This window comes from Thamnophis elegans, chromosome 2, assembly GCF_009769535.1.
Source record: "Thamnophis elegans isolate rThaEle1 chromosome 2, rThaEle1.pri, whole genome shotgun sequence".
Taxonomy (NCBI): domain Eukaryota; kingdom Metazoa; phylum Chordata; class Lepidosauria; order Squamata; family Colubridae; genus Thamnophis; species Thamnophis elegans.
Window position 1 is genome coordinate 157,988,379 of NC_045542.1, and position 21,414 is coordinate 158,009,792.

General features: G+C 42.9%; 1 protein-coding gene and 1 long non-coding RNA gene across 2 annotated transcripts; both read left to right on the plus strand.

The window, feature by feature from the left end:
- The first annotated feature begins 3,695 nt into the window (after nt 1-3,695).
- LOC116504807 lies at nt 3,696-11,445 on the plus strand. The gene is made up of 2 exons (XR_004254849.1): nt 3,696-3,808; nt 10,652-11,445. It is a non-coding gene; the product is annotated as an uncharacterized LOC116504807 (long non-coding RNA).
- Nucleotides 11,446-11,899: 454 nt separating this feature from the next.
- On the plus strand, nt 11,900-17,223 carry LOC116504787 (zinc finger protein 572-like; the record flags this gene model as incomplete). The annotated part of the gene is made up of 2 exons (XM_032212019.1): nt 11,900-13,052; nt 17,189-17,223. A coding segment is annotated over one exon (933 nt), but the record flags the coding sequence as incomplete, so codon positions are not given.
- Between the last annotated feature and the right edge of the window lie 4,191 nt (nt 17,224-21,414).

The following is a 21,414-nucleotide window of genomic DNA, read 5'->3' on the forward strand; positions in this document are numbered from 1 at the left end:
CTGTCCCCTTCACCTACCTCCATGTAAAGCAGGGGTCCTCAAACTTTTGGAAGGATGGACCAGCTGAGTGGGGCATGGCTAAGTCATCATGTGACTGGGTGAACATGGTTAGGTCATTTGGATGGGCGTGGCCAATTTAGCAGTCCATTAAAGAATACACAGCAGCCCCCTTTTCTATTATTTTTATATATGACGTTTTTGCTGTACGGTTGTTTTCTTTTTACCAGGTGTCCGAGAGACGCATTGAGTGGCCATTTCAAATGGGGTGGGAGAGGTTTATGCGGTGGGCCAACCGCAGTCTGAACCTCCTCGGTTGGGGCGACTCCCTAGGAACTGATGCCCGGATTGGGTGTTTGGAAAAACAGGAAGGGGAAGGGGAGAGGAGGAGGGGCCATACCCAGAGGCCAGCTGGCAGGTGAAAGTTGCAAGGCTCTGCCATAGTTCTTTTGGGTATGACTTCCTCGCACAGCTCCCCAGTCCGCACCCAAACTGGTCGGAAATGGTATGACGTCTTGCACCCGTCTTAAGCCTCCTGCTGCCTGGCCGCCAGCTTTTTCACATGAACAGAGGCTGCTGTTTGGAGCAAGGGGAACCATGGTGCTCAGCTCCCACGGCTGCGTGTGCCAATGCATAGCTACAATTGGGAGAAAAGTGTGCGGTTGTGGTGAAAAGAGTTGGAGCAACACCCTAGAACCTGGATGATGCGAGCGAGGTGGCAGCTACTTTTGCCATTAAATGAGCCCACTACACCTATTGCAGTAAGGAGCAAATTGTTGCAGTGGGCTCAGTTACCACCAAGAGTAGCTGCCGCTTCGCTTCACCTTCTCATCCACACTCCTGGATGTTGTTCAGTTCTTTCCATCACAGCTGCACAGCCTTTTATTCTACCTATGCCTTGGCACTCGCAGCCATGGGAGCCCAGCACTGGAGTTTTCCTTGCTCCAACAAGCAGCCTCTGCTCGTATCAAAAACTTGCGGCCAGGCAGGAGGAGGCTAAGAACTAGTGCAAGGTTACACACCGCTTTCTTGACAGTCTGCCTGGCAGGTGACCCTCAGAGAGGAGTGCTGCACTGGATGATGCATCCCCTGGTCAGTAGCTAGTTGCTAGGCAGACAGGAGGACAAGTGTGCAGCTACCACCCAAGGCTCCGCGGAAGGCAAGCCCGAAAGTTGCAGGCAAAAGCTTTTAAGGCTTTCTGCCTTACAGAAGCAGAGATGGGCAAGAGACTGGAGATCACAGATCACCCCAGCGCAGCAGTCCCACGGGGCCACCTTCCTGCCCTTCACTCTAATTTCAAGGCCTGCATCCAGTCCACCAATGGGGAACGCACCACTTCCGGACTAATCTGGCCAGCGATCTCCCGCATGCTTCCCTTGCAGGCCAGGCCGGCTTTGGGAAACCCCCTGGAAGAACTCAGATGCTGCGATCTTCCATGCCCTTCTCTCATTGGCCAGACCAGCTTTGGGAAACAACCCAGAAGGCCTCTGATGCCGCAAGTTCCTATGTGCTCCCCTCGCAGGCCGGGCTGCCTTCAGGAAACACTCAGGGAGGGTTCCGATGCCACCATCTCCCATGTTCTTCCCTCGCAGGCCAGGCTGGCTTTGGGAAACACCTGGGAAGGACTCCGATGCTGAGATCCTCGTCAGTCCATCCACTACATCACCCCTCCGCCGGATCCCCTCCCCACCCACCCTTCACTTTGGTCTTATTTGTGAGTTGCAACGAACAGGAGTTCGCAGATGTGTGACTACATTCTGCAAGGTATATATAAGGCTGATGGCTGGAGAAGGGATGATGAGGGTGGCGGGAAAAGCCAGCCACACAAGAAGGAAGTGGATGGAAGATTAGGGGCGGGGCTTAATCCCACCATTGTGTGGCCTGGATACATTGTGTTGGTCGACGGTATCTGGTTCGCAGGGCCTAGTTTGAGAACCTCTGATAAAGCTTCCCCTGGCTGGTTCTTGCTCTGTGGCACCATGGCCTGTAGTCATACCCTGCTGCCAATTCCATGGGGAAAGCCCTACAAGTTGTCCCAATGTGGCAAAAGCTATAGCAAGCAGGCCAAGGTGATAATAAATACACCAGAGGACTCACACGAGAGAAAAGATATGAATGCCCAGATTGCAAGAAAATTTTCAGTTAAAATTCCAGTTTAGCAATACACCAGAGGATTCACACAGGAGAAAGATCCTTTGAATGTTCTAACTATGGGAAAAGGAATGGCATTTGGGAGTGGTTGGCACAGCAAGTCTTTGGAATTCTGCCTGGAGGGAGAATAATCAAGAATGTTTGTACTACCTGTCTTGTAGGAGTATCTGCACATCCACATTATTCAAAGACACACGGAGGCTCTCCTCTTCACCTACCCGTACATCAGCATCAGCATTCCAAATATGCAGAATTAAATCAGAGTCCAAGGCAGAGCTATCCTTAAAGTTCCAATTTAATAAGACAGACATGTTGGTACAAACTGTGGAATCCCAAATCTAAAAGCTTCCTGGGATTCCATTCAGTTGAATGTTCATGATCTTATCCCCACACTCATAAATCCATCACATGGTCCAATCTTCCTCTCCCACGCTGGCATTTCCACCCATCTAGTTCCGGTCAGATGCAGAAGTGTGGAGACAAAAGATGACCTTGGGCTTTTAGAAAGGAATGACAACAACACATTCCACAATTCTACTCATTACTATTCCCCCTCCCAATTACTACACTAATGAAACAGCGTAGTAAAATAATAGAAAGGGTGGCAGGCCAAAGATCCTAAAAGGGATATAACTGCAGGCCTGAAAAAGCAGGGTTCCTTAAACTTTTTAAACGGGGGCAATTCATGGTCCCTCAACCTGTTGGGGGGCTGGACCAGCTGGGTGGGCATGGCTAAATCATGTCACTGGGTGGGCATGGCCAATTTAGCAGTCCATTAAACAATACACAACAGCTTCTTTTTCTATTATTTTTATGCATGAAGTTTTTGCTCTAGGGTTTTTGTTTGTTTTTTTATGGTGGGGAGAGAGGTTGCCAATGCCCGGGGAAGGAAAGGCATGTTTCTGTGTGACCTAATGGGAGACTTCAGTGAAAACAAATTTACAGAATTTACACCTGGCATTTAGCAGATATAAAATTTCCTCCTCCAAGAATGAAGCTTGGTGGTTGATGCTCTTGGATGCAGCCCTGGCCAGTAGGAGTGAAGCTCCCCTGGAGTGTCTGGCCTGATGGTGCTGCCATGCCCTAAAATATTGGGAGCCACAGGAAATCAGTCATAAAGTGTTGGGGTATTAGAGAGGTTTTGATCTCCACTGAGAATCACCCCTAAGAAAGCTGATTGTGTAATTCTGTAAAACCTTCATGAACGTTTAGGGCTTTGCACGTAGCTAATCTTCACAAGGCTAAGTAACATCACATTTCACTATTTCACTAGGCTCAGCTGAAAAGTCGGTTGCTAGAAGTCAAAAACGACTTGATAGCATTTAATCAGTGGAAACTTGTTGCAAACGCCTCAGGTAGAAACTGGAGAAGGATTTTTTTAATGCCTCCTATCTGGAGATGGTGCTCAAACAGGCAACACCTGTGCCTAGAAAGAGGATAATACCTGTGGTTGTGCTTTAAAGAGTTAAAACCATCGAGTACTGTGTTGCTAGAAAGGTTGGAAGGCGACGGGAAAAGTAGAAGAAAGAAAGTTCAGTTGCCTTTTGAAAAAAACACATTTGGGAACAGCTGAACTTCCTCTTCCGGATCACTCATGGGAGGAGAGTGGTGTGCAGAGCGGCTTTTGTGCTCTTCCCGTGGTCGAAGCAGCAGCTGGAAGGTGAGTTGAGGGCGGGTGGGAGGAGAGTCCTGGAAGCAGAGAAGCAACTGGGCTGAAGCATCTCAGCTGCTGCTGCTGCAGGTTCCTTCCCTCCCCGAATTTAAGCCCACTGGGGCTGCACGCTGTGAAACTGGTGGCTGCAATTTTCCTTCTGGTCGGAAGATTGGGAAAGTCTCTTCCAAGTGAAGGTGGATTCTTTGGGAATGGCTTCCCTCCAGAGGTTGTGGGGGCTCCCATCACTGGAGGGTTTGTGACAGAGCTGGGAGGGACCTTGCAGGTCTTCTATTCCGACGCCCTGATCAAGCAGGAGAACCAACATCATTTCAGACAAATGGCTGTCCTGTCTCTGATTAAAAGCCACCAGTGATGGAGCCCCCACAACCTCTGAAGGGAAACCCTTCCACTGGTTCACTGTTCTTAGTGTCAGGAAATTTCTCCTTAGTTCGAAGTTGCTTCTCTCCTTGATGAGTTTCCATCCAGTTCCTTGTCCTGCCTTCAGGGGCTTTGGAGAATAGGTTGACATCCCTCCCTCTTTTGTGGCAACTCCTCAAGTATTGGAAGATGGCTATCATGTCTCCCCTAGTCCTTCCCTTCACTAGACTAGACATACCCAATTCCTGCAACACTTCTTTTTATTTTAGCCTCCAGGCCCCTAATCCTCTTTTTTGTTCTTTTCTGCATTCTTTCCATAGTTTCAACATCTTTTTTATGATATGGTGACCAAACTGTCTGGAATTATATAAGTGTTGTCTTACTCCTTATAAAGTGGTACTAGTATTTCACATGATCTTGATTCTATCTCTCTGTTAATGGAGCTTGTTACTGTATTGGCTTTTTTTGCCACTACAATACACTGCTGCCTCATAATATAATGATTATCTACCAGGGGAACCTTTTTCCTACGGGGTGCCAAAATTGCCCACACCAATTAAATCCTGCCCATCTGGGCGTGCGACCCCCTCCCCCTGAACATGCGCACGCAAGCCCGGCTCCGGAGACTTTCCTGAACCCTGGGGAGATTGAAAATGGTGTCTTCCGAACCTCCGGAAGGGTGAAAAACCAGCTGGCCAGCGTGGATGCGTGCCGGAGCTGATGCCTGGTGTGCCAGAAAATATGGCTCCGTGTACCACCTGTGGCACGCATGCCATAGATTCACCAACACAGCACTAGGACTTCAATCTCCTTCTCATAGTTATTACTTGAGCCAGGTTCTATCTATTCTGTACATTTGTTTTTTCTTGCATAAGTGTAAAACCTTCTCCCCCCCCCCCCATCGAATGTCATTTTGTTAGGTAGGGCCCAGTGTTCTAATCTATCGAGATTCTCCATCTTGAGTCTGGCTTCTGAGGTGGTTGGCTATTCCTGCCAACTTGGTGTCGTTAGCAAATTTGATGCGTTCCCATTCTATTCTCTCATCTACAGCATTTAGGAAGATATTAAAGAGTAGTAAAACAGATCCTTGGTTCACCCACTGCTTACTTCCCTCCATATAGATATAATCTCATTAAGGAATACACTTTGTGTGTTTTGTCAGCCAGTTATGAATCCATCTGTATGGATTGATGTACCTATCCCACATTTTCTTTTTTCTTTTTAAACATTTTTTTTATTTTGAGACAAACATAAAACCATCTTACAGATACATACAGTGTGTAAGTTGCTCACAAAAACTTTTGTGCATCCTCTCCATAGTCCTCACAATTTATATAAAATCTCATATTATCAATCTAGTATATATATGTATACCTTATTATCATTGTGGATCATTTATTTGACTATAACTATTATTTATTTGTTTTATGCGAGATATTCTAAATTTTGAATTATTTTATATTGTGATTACATCTTTCTAAATCCATCCAGTAGTAGTACATCTTTACATAATATTCTGTATCATTCCATTATCCTTGTATTGTATAATTCTCTAGCATTTCATTTCCATATTTTTTGTCTAACCATTGATAGAATAAATCTCATATCTTATAAAATTGTTTATCTTCTTGTTCTCTAATTTCAAATGTCAATTTGCTCATTTCAGCACATTCCATTATTTTCTGAATAACTTCCTCCTGCGTTGGTGTTTTCTCGTTTTTCCAGTTTTTTGCAAATACAATTCTAGCCCCTGTTAACACATTTACAATCAAATATTTCAATTCTCTACTATATATTTCCAGTAAAATCCCCAATAAAAATATCTCTGGTTTAAAGTCTAAATGTTTTTCTGTCATTTTTTCCAACCATGTGTGAATTTTAGTCCAGTATCTTTTAGCTTCTGCACACGTCCACCACATAAGTAATATGAACCCGGCAGTGACGTGCGGTGAGGTTTATGGCTGGTGAGGCAGCAATTTTTTTAGACTTGTGGACTTCAACTCCCAGAATTCCACAGCCAGGCATGCTCAGTTCTGATTTAAAGCAACAGCATTTGTTTTTCTCCTTTGCTAAATAAGTTTCCTTCTTCTTTTTCTTTTTTTTCTCCCTTCCCCTCCTTCCTCTCTCTCTCCCTCCCTCCCCCCCTCTCAAACACACACACACACACACACATATACACACAAAGTTGGATTGGAGGGAGTCAGGGAGACCGCAGGAGGAGGCAGGAAGCCAGTCAAAGAGCCATACTGGAGCACACTCACTTTTCCCAAGCCCAGGAAGGATCCAGCCCAGCTTCACTGATTACAGGTTTGAAAAGACAACGTGGCTCTGCCTGCAGTCAAACTACACTTGGGGAGGGAGACCACTTCCCTCCAACCTTTGCCCAAAGCCCTGCACCAAGAGGATGAAGTTTGAATTCCTCCACCTCCCTCCGACCCGCACGTACCTTTTCCAGTTGTTTCAGAGAGGATTTCAACTCTGCTCTTGCCTGCCATCATGAAAAGAAAAAAAATGTAAAAGGAAAAAGGCAAGAGCTGAGGTCAGGCTGAGCTAGTTGCTGCCAGAGTCACCGTGGATGACTCTGATTAACTGTTTAAAAAAGCCTCTTAAAAAGTGCCCTTTACAGGAGGAGGCAGGAGAACGACGTGCCTCATCTACGTCAGGAATTTTTCGGCTTTTAACCCTTGCTTAATTCTGCTCGAGTGATCATAAAATGCCTAAAGTCAGACAGGCTAGATGAGGCACATCGTTCTCCTGCCTCCTTCTGTAGAGGGCACTTTTTTAGAGGCTTTTTTAAATAGTTAAGCACTAAACAGAGTCATTCACGGTGACTCTGGCAACAACTAGCTCAGCCTGACCTCAGCTCTCGCCTTTTTCCTTTTACATTTTTTTTTCTTTTCATGATGACAGTGGTGAGGCTCTGCCTCCCCTGCCTCCCCTAACTGCACGTCCCTGGAACCTGGTGTCTGATGACATTTCCAACATTTTTCGGATTTATTCTTAAACATTCTTGCTATTCTCGTCAGGGGTAAGTGCCACCTGTAAAACATCTTATACAAATTTTCTTTATATGCTATTGACATTGTCATTTTAAAATTTTGAGATCACAATTTTTGCCATTTTTCTAAGTCAATCCCATGTCCACAATTTCCCCCCCAAGCAATCATTGTTTCTTTAATTTGTTCTTCCTCTAGCTTAACCTCTAATAAGTATCCATATAGTTTTTTAATCATCTTTTCATCGGTACCTGTCAGGATTTTATCTAAATCAGTCAGTTTGTCATAAAAGCCTTCTATTTTAATATCTTTATCATATCTAGAATGTATTTGCACATATGAAAACCAATTCATCCTTATACCTTGTTCTTTCAGTTCTTGCATAGATTTAAGTTCACCCTTTGCATTTAATATTTCACCATATCTAACTGTTTGTTCCTTTTTATATATTATTGGATATGAAAATGCTTTAATAGTTGATAACCAGAGTGGGATTTTTAAATAATGATGTCTTTTAATCTTCTCCCAGTTTAATAACAAAGCCTTGTGTATATAGTGTCTTCTGAAATACCTCTGTGTTTTAGTTCCCTTGTACTATAAGAAAGCATGCAATCCCAACAACAAATCATGTCCTTCTAATGTCAATAATCTAGAATTTCTTAGTATTATCCATTCCTTAATCCACATCAAACTTGTTGCCTAGTAGTATAACTCCTAGTTAGGCAGGCCAAATCCTCCTCTTGTTCTAGCAGTTTGCAACAGTTTTAATTTTATTCTCACTTTTTTTCCCTGTCAAATATACTTCAACACTATTTCATTTAGCTCTTCAAAATAATATTTCCCTAATCTAATTGGAATTGTCTGAAACAAGTATAAAATCCTAGGTAGTATATTCATCTTAATTATTGATATTCTCCCTATTAGTGATAGCTGTAAATTTTCCCATTTCGCCAGGTCTGACACAATCTGTTGTTTAAGTTTATGATAATTATTCTCTTTAAGTGTATTGCATCTTGCTGTCAAATATATCCCCAAGTACTTAACTTTATTCGTGACCTGTATCTTCAAAGCTTCCGCCAATTCTTCCTTTTGGGAGAGAATATAGATATAGATATATAGATATAGTCTCATTAAGGAATAGACTTTGAGTGTGATTTGTCAGCCAGTTATTAATCTATCTGTGTGGATTGATGTACCTAATCCAAATTTTTCAAATTTACCAAGAAGTAGGTTATGGCTTACTTTGTCACCTGCCTTACTGAAATCCAATTATACAATGCATTTGATTGGTCTGCTAATATAGTCACTTTGTGTAAGAATGAAATAACATTTGTTTGAAATGATCTCTTTTTGACAAACCCACGATGACTTCTGGTTATATATTTGCTTGCTTCTAGGTGTTTGCAGATCTTTTGTTTCATTATCTTTTTCAGCATCTTCCCAGGTAGTGATGTCAGACTAATTGGCCTGTAGTTTTGTGGATCCATTTTTCTCCCCCTTTTTGAAGATGGAAGCCCTTAGTTCATTCTCACCGTAAGCTTGATTTCATCTTTGCAGATTTGGGTTATATGCTGCTATTATGTCTTAGTTATGTGTTCCCTTTTTAGTGACATTGTGTTGGACTTGGCTTATATGATCATATTGTCCAGTATTTCACACACCTTGTGTTGTTTTCTCCTTTAGGATTTTTAGCCATGAAATTTTGCCTAGGCAAAATTTGAATTTGTTAAAATCAGCTCTTGTAAAGTTTAAGACACTTGTTGGATTATATTCTATTGCTTGTGTTTGCTTTATATTGAATTCCAGTAAGATGTGGTCACTCTCCGAAGGTTCCAGCAACTTCAACTCCTTCTATCACTTCTCTTTTAGTAAGAATTAAGTCAAGTATAGTTTTTCCTCTAGTTCCTTCCTCTACTTTTTGGATGACAAAGTTGTCACCTAAGTTGGTTAGGAATCTATTCAATCTCCTATTTGCTGTAGACTTTGTCAAATAAAACAAAACTTCAAACTTTGTCTCCCAGTTGATATCATGGTAGCTAAAATCTCCCATTACATCTTGAGTTTGCCCTCTTGATATAGTAATCCACACATGTATTGAAAATGACAAATGAATAAAAGTTTTTTTTATTTCCATGCCTTGCCAATAAGTATGGTGTTTCCTGTCCCATCCATGTATTAACCAGGTTCAATTGTGCTTAACCCAGTACTTTTTAGAAAATAGCTATTGAGGACCTTTTGGAAATCTTTGGTTATACAGGTAGTCCTCACTTACCACTTCTTCCTTGGGTCTTCAAAATTACTACGGCACAGTAAAAGCAGACGTGCACCTGGTCCACAAAATTTGTGTTAATCCCAGCACTTGTTCCGTGACCGCATGTCAGCAGTGACTGTGGTTTTGAAGGTGCAGGAAAAGGAGTTGCACCAATTCGGGTTCTGCCAATAGTTGCACATTTATGATGGTGGCTGCAGCATCCCACACTCATGATCCCCATTTGTGACCTTCCCAGCTAGCTTCAGATAAGAAAAATCAGTGGGTATACTGGCAGGAAATCGCAAGACCTGGTCATATGAAATTGCCTTTAACAACCCACAGTAATTTCCTTAACAACTACAGAGGAACAGATGTAAGTTAGCACTGTCATGTGACATCATGCTTAATGATTGGGCTGCTTAGTGATGCAAATATCAGTTCCAATTGTGGTAGGTTAAGTGAGGACTTCTTGAACAAGGGTGTCCCCAGAGGGGTTGTAGACAGTATTTTCAACCCTTATTTGTAGCTGAGGGCTTCCATGAGTAAAAGTGGTGCTTCAAAGCTTGCAGATGCTTTTGGTATCATTTCATCAGTTAAAGCCCCCACTTCTCAATAGTGAGGGGAGGAGTATCCAGGATGGATTGACCATGTCCTCTCATTGATTGGGCTGAGTCAGATAAGCTCTTTGGGTCACGCCCTGGTCACCAGGTACCACCCAGTTATCGACTCAGCCCCTCAACGGGCGGCTGTGATCATCCCAAGAGACCAAGAATCTTTTTAAAAAAAGGATTGAACTCATGGTTAACTGGATTGCATTCACTGCCTCCCTGCCTGAGTGAGTAACTGGCTCTTGGCTGATTGGCGGAAGAGAGAGAGAGAGAGCACGCGCAGCAAACCCTTTTGGACAACACGCATCCCAGGTCATAAAGAGAGACCTAGGGCACTAATTGAGACTGCGGGTGAAGGGACGCTCCCCAGAACCTCAAGATATATTTGATAATAACACTTTGCATTGCTAAGAATTTGTGATTGACCCAACTAAATAACTGAATTTGCTTGAATGGATATTTGAACATGGATTTGTCATATGAATCATCAACAATGTAAGTGATAGTATTGGGGCATGTTTTTTTTTCATTGTAATATATTCTTTTTTTCTTTTTTTATGTCATCTCTAGCCATTTTACAAACAATAAAAGTTCCACTTTTCTTTGAATCTTACAGACAAACAGGATGGCAATAAGAGCACTCTGGACAACTTTAAATAACAAGCAACATTGAAAAGAGAAGAAAATCAAGTCGGAAATCAAAATATTTTCCACTTCCTGCAGAAAACCATACAAATCTGTTCCTCCTCCAGCAGCTGTTAGACAAAAGAGAGAAAATCAAGAAAGAATAAGCAGATTATGCAGAACTAAAGGATGCATTTCATGAAAAGTAAAGGGAGATTTTTTATCATTCAGCAAAAGAGGGAAACTTCTGAAAGTCTGTTGGGAGGAAAAGGTCAATGGTAAACCCCTGTAGAACAGACAGTAATGCAGGCCTCTCCCTGTGAGGAAGAAGACGGCTTGAATGAAAGCACCACTAAGCAAGGCATTGCCCATATTTTTGACTCCTCAAGAATATCAGCTGTGGAAAAGCTCCATAGATTTGCCTATTGTGGGAAAAGCATAGATTGCAAATCACAGCTGATTATGCACAAGAGGAGACGGAAAGCCACACAAATTACCTGAATGTGACAAAAACTATGGTCACAAAAGCTCCTTTGTGGTTCATGGAAGCACCTCCACACAAGAGGGAAGCCACAAAAGAGCTCCCAATTCAGTAAATGCTTTAGTGAGCATGGCAACATGGTGCTACATCAGATAACTCACAGGAGGGGGAAAACATAAGACTGTGCAGATTGTGTGAAAAACTCTCTAGAAATTTCCATCTCATGAGACCAGAAAACTCACACAGAAGGAAAAAACCCTTTGAATGTACTGATAATGCGAAAGTCACAATTCCAGACTGGTGATACATCAGAAGACTCACATAGAGAAATGCTTTCAACCCGTTAAATGTCCTGACGGTGGGAGAAGTTTCAGTCATAATTCCTGCCTGGTAATACATCAGAGGATTCACTCCATGGAGAAACCTTATAAGTGTCAAAATTGTGGGGAAGATTTCATTACACATTCCCACCTCCTGAGACACAAGATCACACACAGAGGAGGGAAACCCTTTGAATGTCCTCTCTGTGGGAAAAGCTTTAATCATAATTCCAATTTGTTGAGACACCAGAGGATTCACAGTGGAGAGAAACCCTTTGAATGTCCTGACTGTGGGAAATGTTACAGTCAGAATTCCCACCTGGTGATACACCAGAGCACTCACGCAGGAGAGAAACCCTTTGAATGTCCTGACTGTGGGAAAGGTTTCTGTCACAAATCCATCCTGATGAGACACCAGAGGACTCACACAGGAGAGAAACACTTTGAATGTCCTATCTGTGGGAAAAGCTTTCGTAATAATTCCTATCTGGTGACACACCAGAGGACTCACACAGGAGAGAAACCCTTTGAATGTCCTGATTGTGGAAAAAGTTTTAATCTGAGTTCCAGTCTGGTGATACACCAGAGGACTCACACGGGAGAGAAACCCTTTGAATGTCCTATCTGTGGGAAAAGCTTTAGTAATAATTCCAATCTGTTGAGACACAAGAGGACTCACACAGGAGAGAAACCCTTTGAATGTCCTATCTGTGAGAAAAGCTTTAGTAATAATTCCTATCTGGTGATACACCAGAGGACTCACACAGGAGAGAAACCCTTTGAATGTCCTATCTGTGGGAAAAGCTTTAGAAATAATGACTATCTGTTGAGACACCAGAGGATTCACACAGGAGAGAAACCCTTTAAATGTCCTGATTGTGGAAAAAGTTTTAATCTGAGTTCCAGTCTGGTGATACACCAGAGGACTCACACGGGGGAGAAACCCTTTGAATGTCCTATCTGTGGGAAAAGCTTTAGTAATAATTTCTGTCTGGTGACACACCAGAGCACTCACACAGGAGAGAAACCTTTTGAATGTCCTATCTGTGGGAAAAGCTTTAGTAATAATTCCAATCTATTGAGACACCACAGGATTCACACAGGAGAGAAACCTTTTGAATGTCCTGATTGTGGAAAAAGTTTTAATCTGAGTTCCAGTCTGGTGATACACCAGAGGACTCATACGGGAGAGAAACCCTTTGAATGTCCTATCTGTGGGAAAAGCTTTAGTAATAATTCCAATCTGTTGAGACACCAGAGAACTCACACAGGAGAGAAACCCTTTGAATGTCCTGATTGTGGGAAAGGTTTCTGTCAGAATTCCAGGTTGGTTAGACACCAGAGGACTCACACAGGAGAGAAGCTATTTTAATGACTTATCTGTGGGAAAAGTTTCATTAAGAATTCCATCCTGTTGAGACATCAGAGGACTCACCCAGGAGAGAACCCCTTTGAATGTCCTGACTGGGAAAACTTTCATTAAGAATTCCAGCCTGGTGAGACACCAGAGGACTCACACCGTGGAAAAATCTTTGAAATGTCCCCTCTGTGGACATTACTTCGAGCACAAACCATTCCTTATTGCACACAAGGTAATCCATATTAGGAAAAGTGTAAAACCTTATTTTTCCCCTCTGTCAAATGTCATTTTGTTAGGTAGGGCCCAGTGTTCAAATCTATCGAGATTCTCTATCTTGAGCCTATCTTCTGAGGTGTTGGCTATTCCTGCCAACTTGGTGTCATTTACGAATTTGATGCGCTCCTGTTCGATTCTCTCCTTTAACACATTTACAAAGATATTAAAGAGTAGTAAAACAGAACCTTGGGATACCCACTGCTTACTTCCTTTAGATATAGCCCCATTAAGGAATACACTTTGAGTGTAGTTTGTCAGCCAGTTATGAATCCATCTGTGTGGAAGGATATACCTATCCCATATTTTTCTAATTTACCAAGATGTAGGTTATGATCTACTTTGTCATCTGCCTTACTGAAATCCAATTATACTATGTATTTGGTCCGCTAATTTAGTCACTTTGTGTAAGAATGAAATAACACGTTGACTTCCCATGTTGACCTTTGGTTATTTATTTGCTTACTTCTACCCTGTTTTCCCCAAAATAAGCCTTCCTCTGAAAATAAGTCCTCCCTGAAAATATTGCAACACAGCAGCAGCCATGAGTTGACCACACTCGCCGTCTCCCGTACCTCAAAAATAAGACATCCCCAAAAATAAGGCCAAGTGCTTATTTCAGGATTGAAAAGAAAATAAAACCCTGTCTTATTTTCGGGGAAACATGGTAGGTGTTTGCACATCTTTTGTTTCACTATTTTTTCCAGCATCTTCTCGGGTAGTGATGTCAGGCTAATTGGCCTGTAATTTTTTGGGTCCATTTTTCTCCTCTTTTTTGAAGATGGGAACTATGTTGGGTCTTTTCCAGTCCACTAGTAGTTCCTTGGTACGTGAAGATCTTTGAAAGATATGGTTCAATGGTTCTTAGATCACGTCTTCCGGTTCCTTCAGAACTCTGGGATATTACCAATCTGGTCCTGATGGTTAGAACTCATCTAGAATGGGCAGGTGTTCTCTTACCGTTTTCCTCCCTGTTTTAATTTGTATTCCTAATCTGTTACAGTTCTTTTTTCGGTAGGTTTGGCAATTTTTTCTGTTTGCCTGAAGATAGATGCAAATAATGAGTTAAATAGCTCTGCTGTATCTCTACTGCCTGTCATTTGCTTGCCATCATCTCCCATTAGCGGACTGACTGTTTCCTTGATTTCTTTCTTGTATTATACATGTTTTTAAAAGATTTTTGACATTTATTGCAAGTTTTAATTCATTCTTAGTATGAGCTTGATTTCATCTTTGAAGATTTGGGCTGTATGCTGCTATTCTGCCTTAGTTATGTATCCCTCTTTCCATTTTTTATGCTTATCCTTTCTTCTTTCAGTTTATCAGAGACATCTTTAAGGATTCACAGTGGAGAGAAACCCTTTGAATGTCCTGACTGTGGGAAATGTTAGAGCCAGAATTCCCATCTGGTGATACACCATAGGACTCACACAGGAGAGAAACCCTTTGAATGTCCTGATTGTGGGAAAAGTTTCAGTCAAAATTTCCATCTGGTGAGACACCAGATAACTCACACAGGAGAGAAAGCCTCTGAATATCTTGATTGTGGGAAAAGTTTCATTAAAAATTCCCACCTCTTTAGCCACCAGAAGATTCACACAGAGAAACCATTTCAATGTCCTAACTGTGGGAATCGTTTCACTCACAATTCCCACCTAATGATACACCAGAGGACTCACACAGGAGAGATACCCTTTGAATGTCCTATTTGTGGGGAATGCTTTAGTAATAATTCCAGTCTGTTGTCACCCAGAGGATTCACTCAGGAGAGAAACTGACAAGCCGGCCTCCCTCAGCAACCAAGAAAAAAACCCACTTAACTCTACTTCGCAGAGTTAAGAGTACTTTTACTGGTTATGAAAAGATAGCAGCTAAGCAAAGCAGGATCTGAGGCAAAAGCGTGCGAAATCATACATATCAATATATGACCAAACCTCCTCCCGCTGGTAACCCCTTCCCACTGTCCAATCTGCAAATCCCTTAGGTGTCATGTGAGTTCCATCTTCAAGGAGCATTATCAGGTTGGTATCCAGGACGGTTGGCCTTGACCAACACCAAGCACTATCTCCAGTATCCGCAGTAGATGGTGAGATTTACAATCTCTCCTGTAGTTAAAACTTCCCCTTCCAAATACCACCCCCCACTCCCCGTTTCAATGGCAGCCGAAAACAAATAACGAAACAGAGGCTGACAGAAACCCTTTCAATGTCCTGATCATGGGAAAAGTTTTAGTCTGAGTTCCAGCCTGCTGAAAGACAGAGGACTCACACGGTGGAGAAATCTTTGAAATGTCCAGTCTGTGGACATTGCTTCAAGCATAAATCATCCCTTATTGCACACAAGGTAATCCATATGAGGAAATGTAGATGAGTTTAGAGAATGCTTGAATTTCACTTGTGATCTCCCATTGAAAGTGTAGGTGAGAAATTGATTGATTGAATTTTGGCCTGATTCATTTTGCTCAAACATTTCTCAGGATTAAATTTAGAGGTGGGGAGAAAAGGAAAATGGCTAACTACTTGTTTCTGGTTATCAGGAGAACTTCTGGATATTTCCTTTTCGTGGAATTCCTCAAAAAGGAATTTTGGGTGGAGCTTTTGTATCTTGACTATGGAATTCCTACATGTGGTGTTTCAGTCTTCCACCTTGCTTTTGCCCAGATTTTGAGTTTCAGAATTCCGCAGCCTGCATAAAAGTAGTCCTCAAGATATAACTATTATGGCCCATTAATTACGGTTGCATGTTGCAACGTAAGTAAAATTGCTCTCCTTAATTACCTGAATCCCCCTGCTCTCCCTGAGACAGCCATTAATCAAATTTGTGAGTCCTAAGCAGAACACTGTCTAGTCAGAACTGGGGAAAAGTCTTGGAGGCCTAGCGCAGGGCCAGGCTTGCCTGCCATAGGTATTTCTAGACCAGTGGTGGGTTTCAAAAATTGTTCGAACCTACTCTGTGGGTGTAGCCTCCTTTGTGGGAGTGGCTTGCTGCCCATGTGACCGGATGGGAGTGGCTTGCCGCCCATGTGACCAGATTTGAAGATGCCGACGACACTTGTCAGAACCACCTTAAATCACCTCTCACACAGCACTGGCCTGCATAAGAATATGATGTAAACTTGTTTTTTAAAAGGCATCTTTGGTTTGTGTTAAAACAACTTCAACACACGCAATGTTCTGATTGCACCACTAACGCAGCAGTCACCCTTACCTTTCACAGAGGCACTGAGTTTTATAAATAGGAGCATGATAGTGTGGAATAATCCTATCCAAGGACCAGTGGTGGGTTTCAAAAAAGTTTGGAACCTCTTCTGTAGGTGTGGCCTGCTTTCCGGGTCCACTGGTGGAACCTCTTCTAACCGGTTCGGTAGATTTGACGAACCGGTTCTACCGAATAGGTGCGAACTGGTAGGAACCCACCTCTGTTCTAGACCTCCCCCACCCTCTAAGGCACCCTTGTGCTCTGTATCCTAACCCTTGTGTCCCCTTGACCCTTCATTCCCCCCATGGTCCCCTTACACCTGACCCCCCACCCCATCTCACATCCTCATTCCTACCTTTTGAAGAAACCCTTTGAATGTGCTGATTGTGGGAAGGTTTCAGTCAGAATTCCCACCTGGTGACTCATCAGAGGACTCCCAGGAGAGAAACCCTTTGAATGTCCTGAATGTGGGAAATGTTTCCATCAGAATTCCAGCCTGCTGAAGCACCGGAAGAGTCACACAGGAGAAATACCTTTTGAATGTGCTGATTATGGGGAAAGTTTTAGTTGGAATTCCAATGTTGTAAAGACACCAGAGGACTCTCACAGGAGAGAAACCTTATGAGTGTCCAAACTGTGAGAAAGGTTTCAGTACCAGATCTAATCCTATGATTATACACACACGGGGAGAAACCATTTAAGTGCCCCAAGTGTGGACAGTGTTTCAGGGCACCTTACACCCTTATTGCACACAAGAAAATCCACATGACGCCCAAAGTGATGAGTGTAGAGGACACTTGAATTTCATTTCTAATGTCCCGTCGTAAGTCCACCTGAGAACTTGACTATTTAATTTGATTGAAATAAACAGATTTTTTCTGATTTTTTTTTTTGTAGGCAAACATGTCATGATATTAGATGGGAAGATGAAAGAAAAAATTGCAACGTATCATTTTAATAATAGCTTTCCGGCCTTCAGCGTAAGACATTGCTGGATATTTATTTTTTGCAGAAATTGCGAAATTATGTAAAAAATCTTTTTGGGAGTGTTCTTTGCATTTTTATCATGGTAGAAGATAGAAATGCCACATACAGAGTCCCGGCCTTCTCCTCCCCGGGTTCCCCTGAGATTTTCAGCCTCAGAATTCCCCTGCCAGCATCTCTTGGGGATTGGAGCACTGAGACTATAGTTAAGAGATTGTGGCTCCTCGTATAAGGACAAAGTGAGAGGAGAAGAGAGGTGGACGGGTTTCAAAGTTCATCCATTCCTAACAGTTCCAGGAATTCAGTGCACCAAGCATGTCTCTTCAGATTGTGTCAAGAATGAGGCACGCAAGTCAAACCATATGAATAGCATATATACTGGGGGAGTTTGGGGCACTGACAAAACTCATGTAAAACTCCACATATAAAGGCTGTTTTGCCTTGAAGGTGACCTTCACAAAGAAAAGCTGTAGAAATATTGAGTCAAGGAGAAAAAGGATTGTGGTTTTGTGCACAGGACCTCGAGGTTTATTTGTAACTCCTGCTGTGATCTTCGCTTGGAGGTGCCTCCTGGTTAGCCTTTGACAGCTGGGGGTGAGAACAGCACCAAGGGACTGATATGTTTGTGGTCCCCCCCCCGCCACTGTATCTACTGTGAAGCATACTTCTGAAGCATACCTGATGTCCTAACTTGCTTGTTGTTCTGGGAGTTTCCCACCATCAACAATGTTTCCTCAGAGAAATCACAGATCTTCCCCAGGGAACATACAGCAGCAGAAAGAGGGAGGCAACTTTTGATTCCCATCCAAGAAGTTGGAGGGTCCCTACAAACTACGGTGTATGTGCAGTGTGCTCCTGTTGTACATCTGAGATCCCTGGGCAGCAAGCAATGAAAAACATGGCCTGTTGGTCCTGTCTCATTCCCTGGGCTCCCACCTGGTTCAAAGAGTCCTTAAGTGGAACTCAACCACGAGGGTCTGGTTACTGCTCACTATCTGGGCATTGAGAAAATCTCCCTGTTCCTCTGTACATATAAGTAACATGCAAGGGAAATGTTGCACTGGATTCCTCTGAAGAATGGACTTCAGGCCAGGATCAGTTTCCAAGGAAGATTTTATTCTGGTCAACTGCACAGGTACAGTATAGGTGGTACCTTGCTCAACAGTAGTAACTGTGAGAGGGATCTTGGCATCCTAGTGGACAATCATTTAAATATGAGCCAGCAGCTGCCAAAAAAGCCAACACAGTTCTAGGCTGCATAAACAGAGGGATAGAATCAAGATCACGTGTTAATACCACTTTATAATGCCTTGGTAAGGCCAAACTTGGAATACTGCATTCAATTTTGGTCACCACGATGTAGAAAACATGTGGAGACTCTAGAGTGCAGAGAAGAGCAACAAAGATGATTAGGGGACTGGAGACTAAAACATATGAAGAACGGTTGCAGGAACTGGGTATGTCTAAGAGAAAGAAGGACTAGGGGAGGCATGATAGCAGTGTTCCAATATCTCAGGGGTTGCCACAAAGAAGAGGGAGTCAAACTATTTTCCAAGGCACCTGAGGGTAGAACAAGAAGCAATGGGTGGAAACTAATCAAGAAGACAAGCAACTTAGAACTGAGTAGAAATTTCCTGACAGTTAGAACAATCAGTGGAACAGCTTGCCTCCAGAAGTTGTGAATGCCCCAACACTGGAAGTCTTTAAGATGATGTTGGATAGCCATTTTTCTGAAATGGTATAGGGTTTCCTGCCTAGGCAAGGGGTTGGACTAGAAGACCTCCAAGGTCCCTTCCAACTCTGCTATTGTATAATTGTAAGCAGAAATAATTTCCATTTTGAATTGAATTTACTTTATTTGTATGCCGCCCTTTTCCCTGAAGGGACTCAGGGTGGCTCACAATTCAAGGGAAGGAGGAAAAAACAAACAAAATTACAAAACATAAAGACCATACACAGCTAAAAAACACAACAATCATACCATTCGGAGTGGGGCTGCAAGTCTTTAGCCCCAGGCCTGTCGGAACAGCCAGGTTTTAAGGGCTATGCGGCAGGCCTGGAGGGTGGTGAGGGTACGAATCTCCACGGGGAGTTCGTTCCACAGGGTCGGAGCAGGCACAGAGAAGGCCCTCCTCCGGGTAGTCGCCAGTCGACACTGGGCGGCTGATGGAATTCGGAGGAGGCCTAGTCTGTGGGATCTTATTGGTCTAGTGGAGGTAATTGGCAGTAGGCGGTCTCTCAAGTACCCAGATCCAATACCATGAAGGGCTTTGTAGGTGACAAATATAATATAACTATGATGGAGAACCTATGGCACGTGGAGCTGCCAACTGACTTTGGTCTTCTTTTAAGGCCATTTTTTGCCTCTGGAGCACAAAAGACCGGCTCTTCAGGAATGGACTTCCGGCTTGCTCGTAGGGCCATTTTTTGTCCTCCAGAGCCTTTAGGCGGCTTCCCTGAAGGCTCTGGAGGGCGAAAAATGGCTCCAGGGCAAACCAGAAGTCCATTTTTGAACTTCCAGTTTGGCCGTAGGGCCGGTCTTTCGCGCAAGGGAGCCTCCGGAGGGCCTCAGGGGTGGGGGAGGTTGTTTTCGTACTCTCCAGGCTCCTAGAAAGCCTCCAGAACCTGGGGAGGGGAAAAATTGGTCCATCGTGCACATAGCATTATGGGTGTGGGCACTCCCGCACATGACCCCCCTGTGCTCTCCCCACTTTTGGCATGCAATGGGAAAAAGGTTAGCCATCACTGCCCTATACGAATGTGTGATGACAATTTCTCAATAGAGAAAAGGGCAGAAGGTACAATTGTATTTTTCAATTCCTTTCCTGCTTCTCTGTATGCATTCTTTGTTTTTGTTTTGTAAATTTTATTAAATAAAAATTTTCTAATTATAAAAAGGAATGTGTATCCAATAATGAATCAGTCTTGATGCCTGGCCTTGCAGTTTCCTTGGCAAGAATTTTGTATATTTTATTAGATTAAAATTTTGAATTAAAAAGGAAGCTGTATCAAACAAAGAGTGGTTCATTGTTGCATGCACATCTGTATTACCAATACTTTTCCAACCCATTAAAATGCCTTTTGGAAACATTTGTCAAAGCATATAGAGACAATTATCACCCCTTTTCTAGCCCTACTGCATATGTGACTTCCTCATTTTGACCTAATGGAGATTTCTGTGTATGCAAAATTACAGACATACAAGACATTTAGCATGGGTGTGCTTGGAAACATCTCTGGGCAGCACGAATGAAGTTGGTTCCCTTTGAGCCTCTGACTCACTGATTCTCCTGGGTCCTAAATCCTTGGCAGCCACAAGAAATCAGTCATAAAGTTTTGGGATGTAGAGAGGTTTTGATCACTGAGTCACCCCCTAAGAAAGTGCAGGAACATATATATCAGCTTTCTGCAAAGTAGTGCCCTCCAAGTCTTTTGCTCAAACTGTTTCTGAATAATAAATCTAACTCCTGTGGAGATTGGAAGGCTGCTCAGGGCAATTCTTCCCTCTAGTGAGATTTAGCCTCTGCAAGGATGCAGCTAGAAAGAATCTCCCATATCTAGATGTAGAGAGTGGATGTTTCCAGTTATTCTTCCATGTTTCATTAGTCCAGGGGTAGTCAATCTTTTTATACCTACCGCCCACTTTTGTATTTCTGGTAGTATTAAATTTTCTAACCGCCCACCAATTCCACAGTAATGGTGATTTATAAAGTAGGGAAGTAACTTTACGTTATAAAATTTATAAAGCAGAGTTACAGCAAACCCCTACCACCCACCATGAAAGCTGGAACGCCCACTAGTGGGCGGTAGGGACCAGGTTGGCTACCACTGCATTAGTCTATTCATAGGATAAAGCTGGGTATCATTTAGCAACTATGTACGCAAGTAAGATCTTCATAAACGTTTATGGCATAGCATTTCCCTAATCTTGAGAAGCAAAGTAAGTCAAGCTTCACTCTTCAAACTTCGCTCAGTAGATTTGGGGGAATTATCCTGTTCTACTTCCTTGCAGTTTCCTTGGCAAGGTTTTTTTGGAAGTGGATTTCCCCTTTCCCTGGCCTGAGAGGACAGGCCAGGCAATGGTCTCTGAGATGGCTTTGTGCCTAAAGCAGGACTGGAAATGAGCGTTTCTCAGGCTT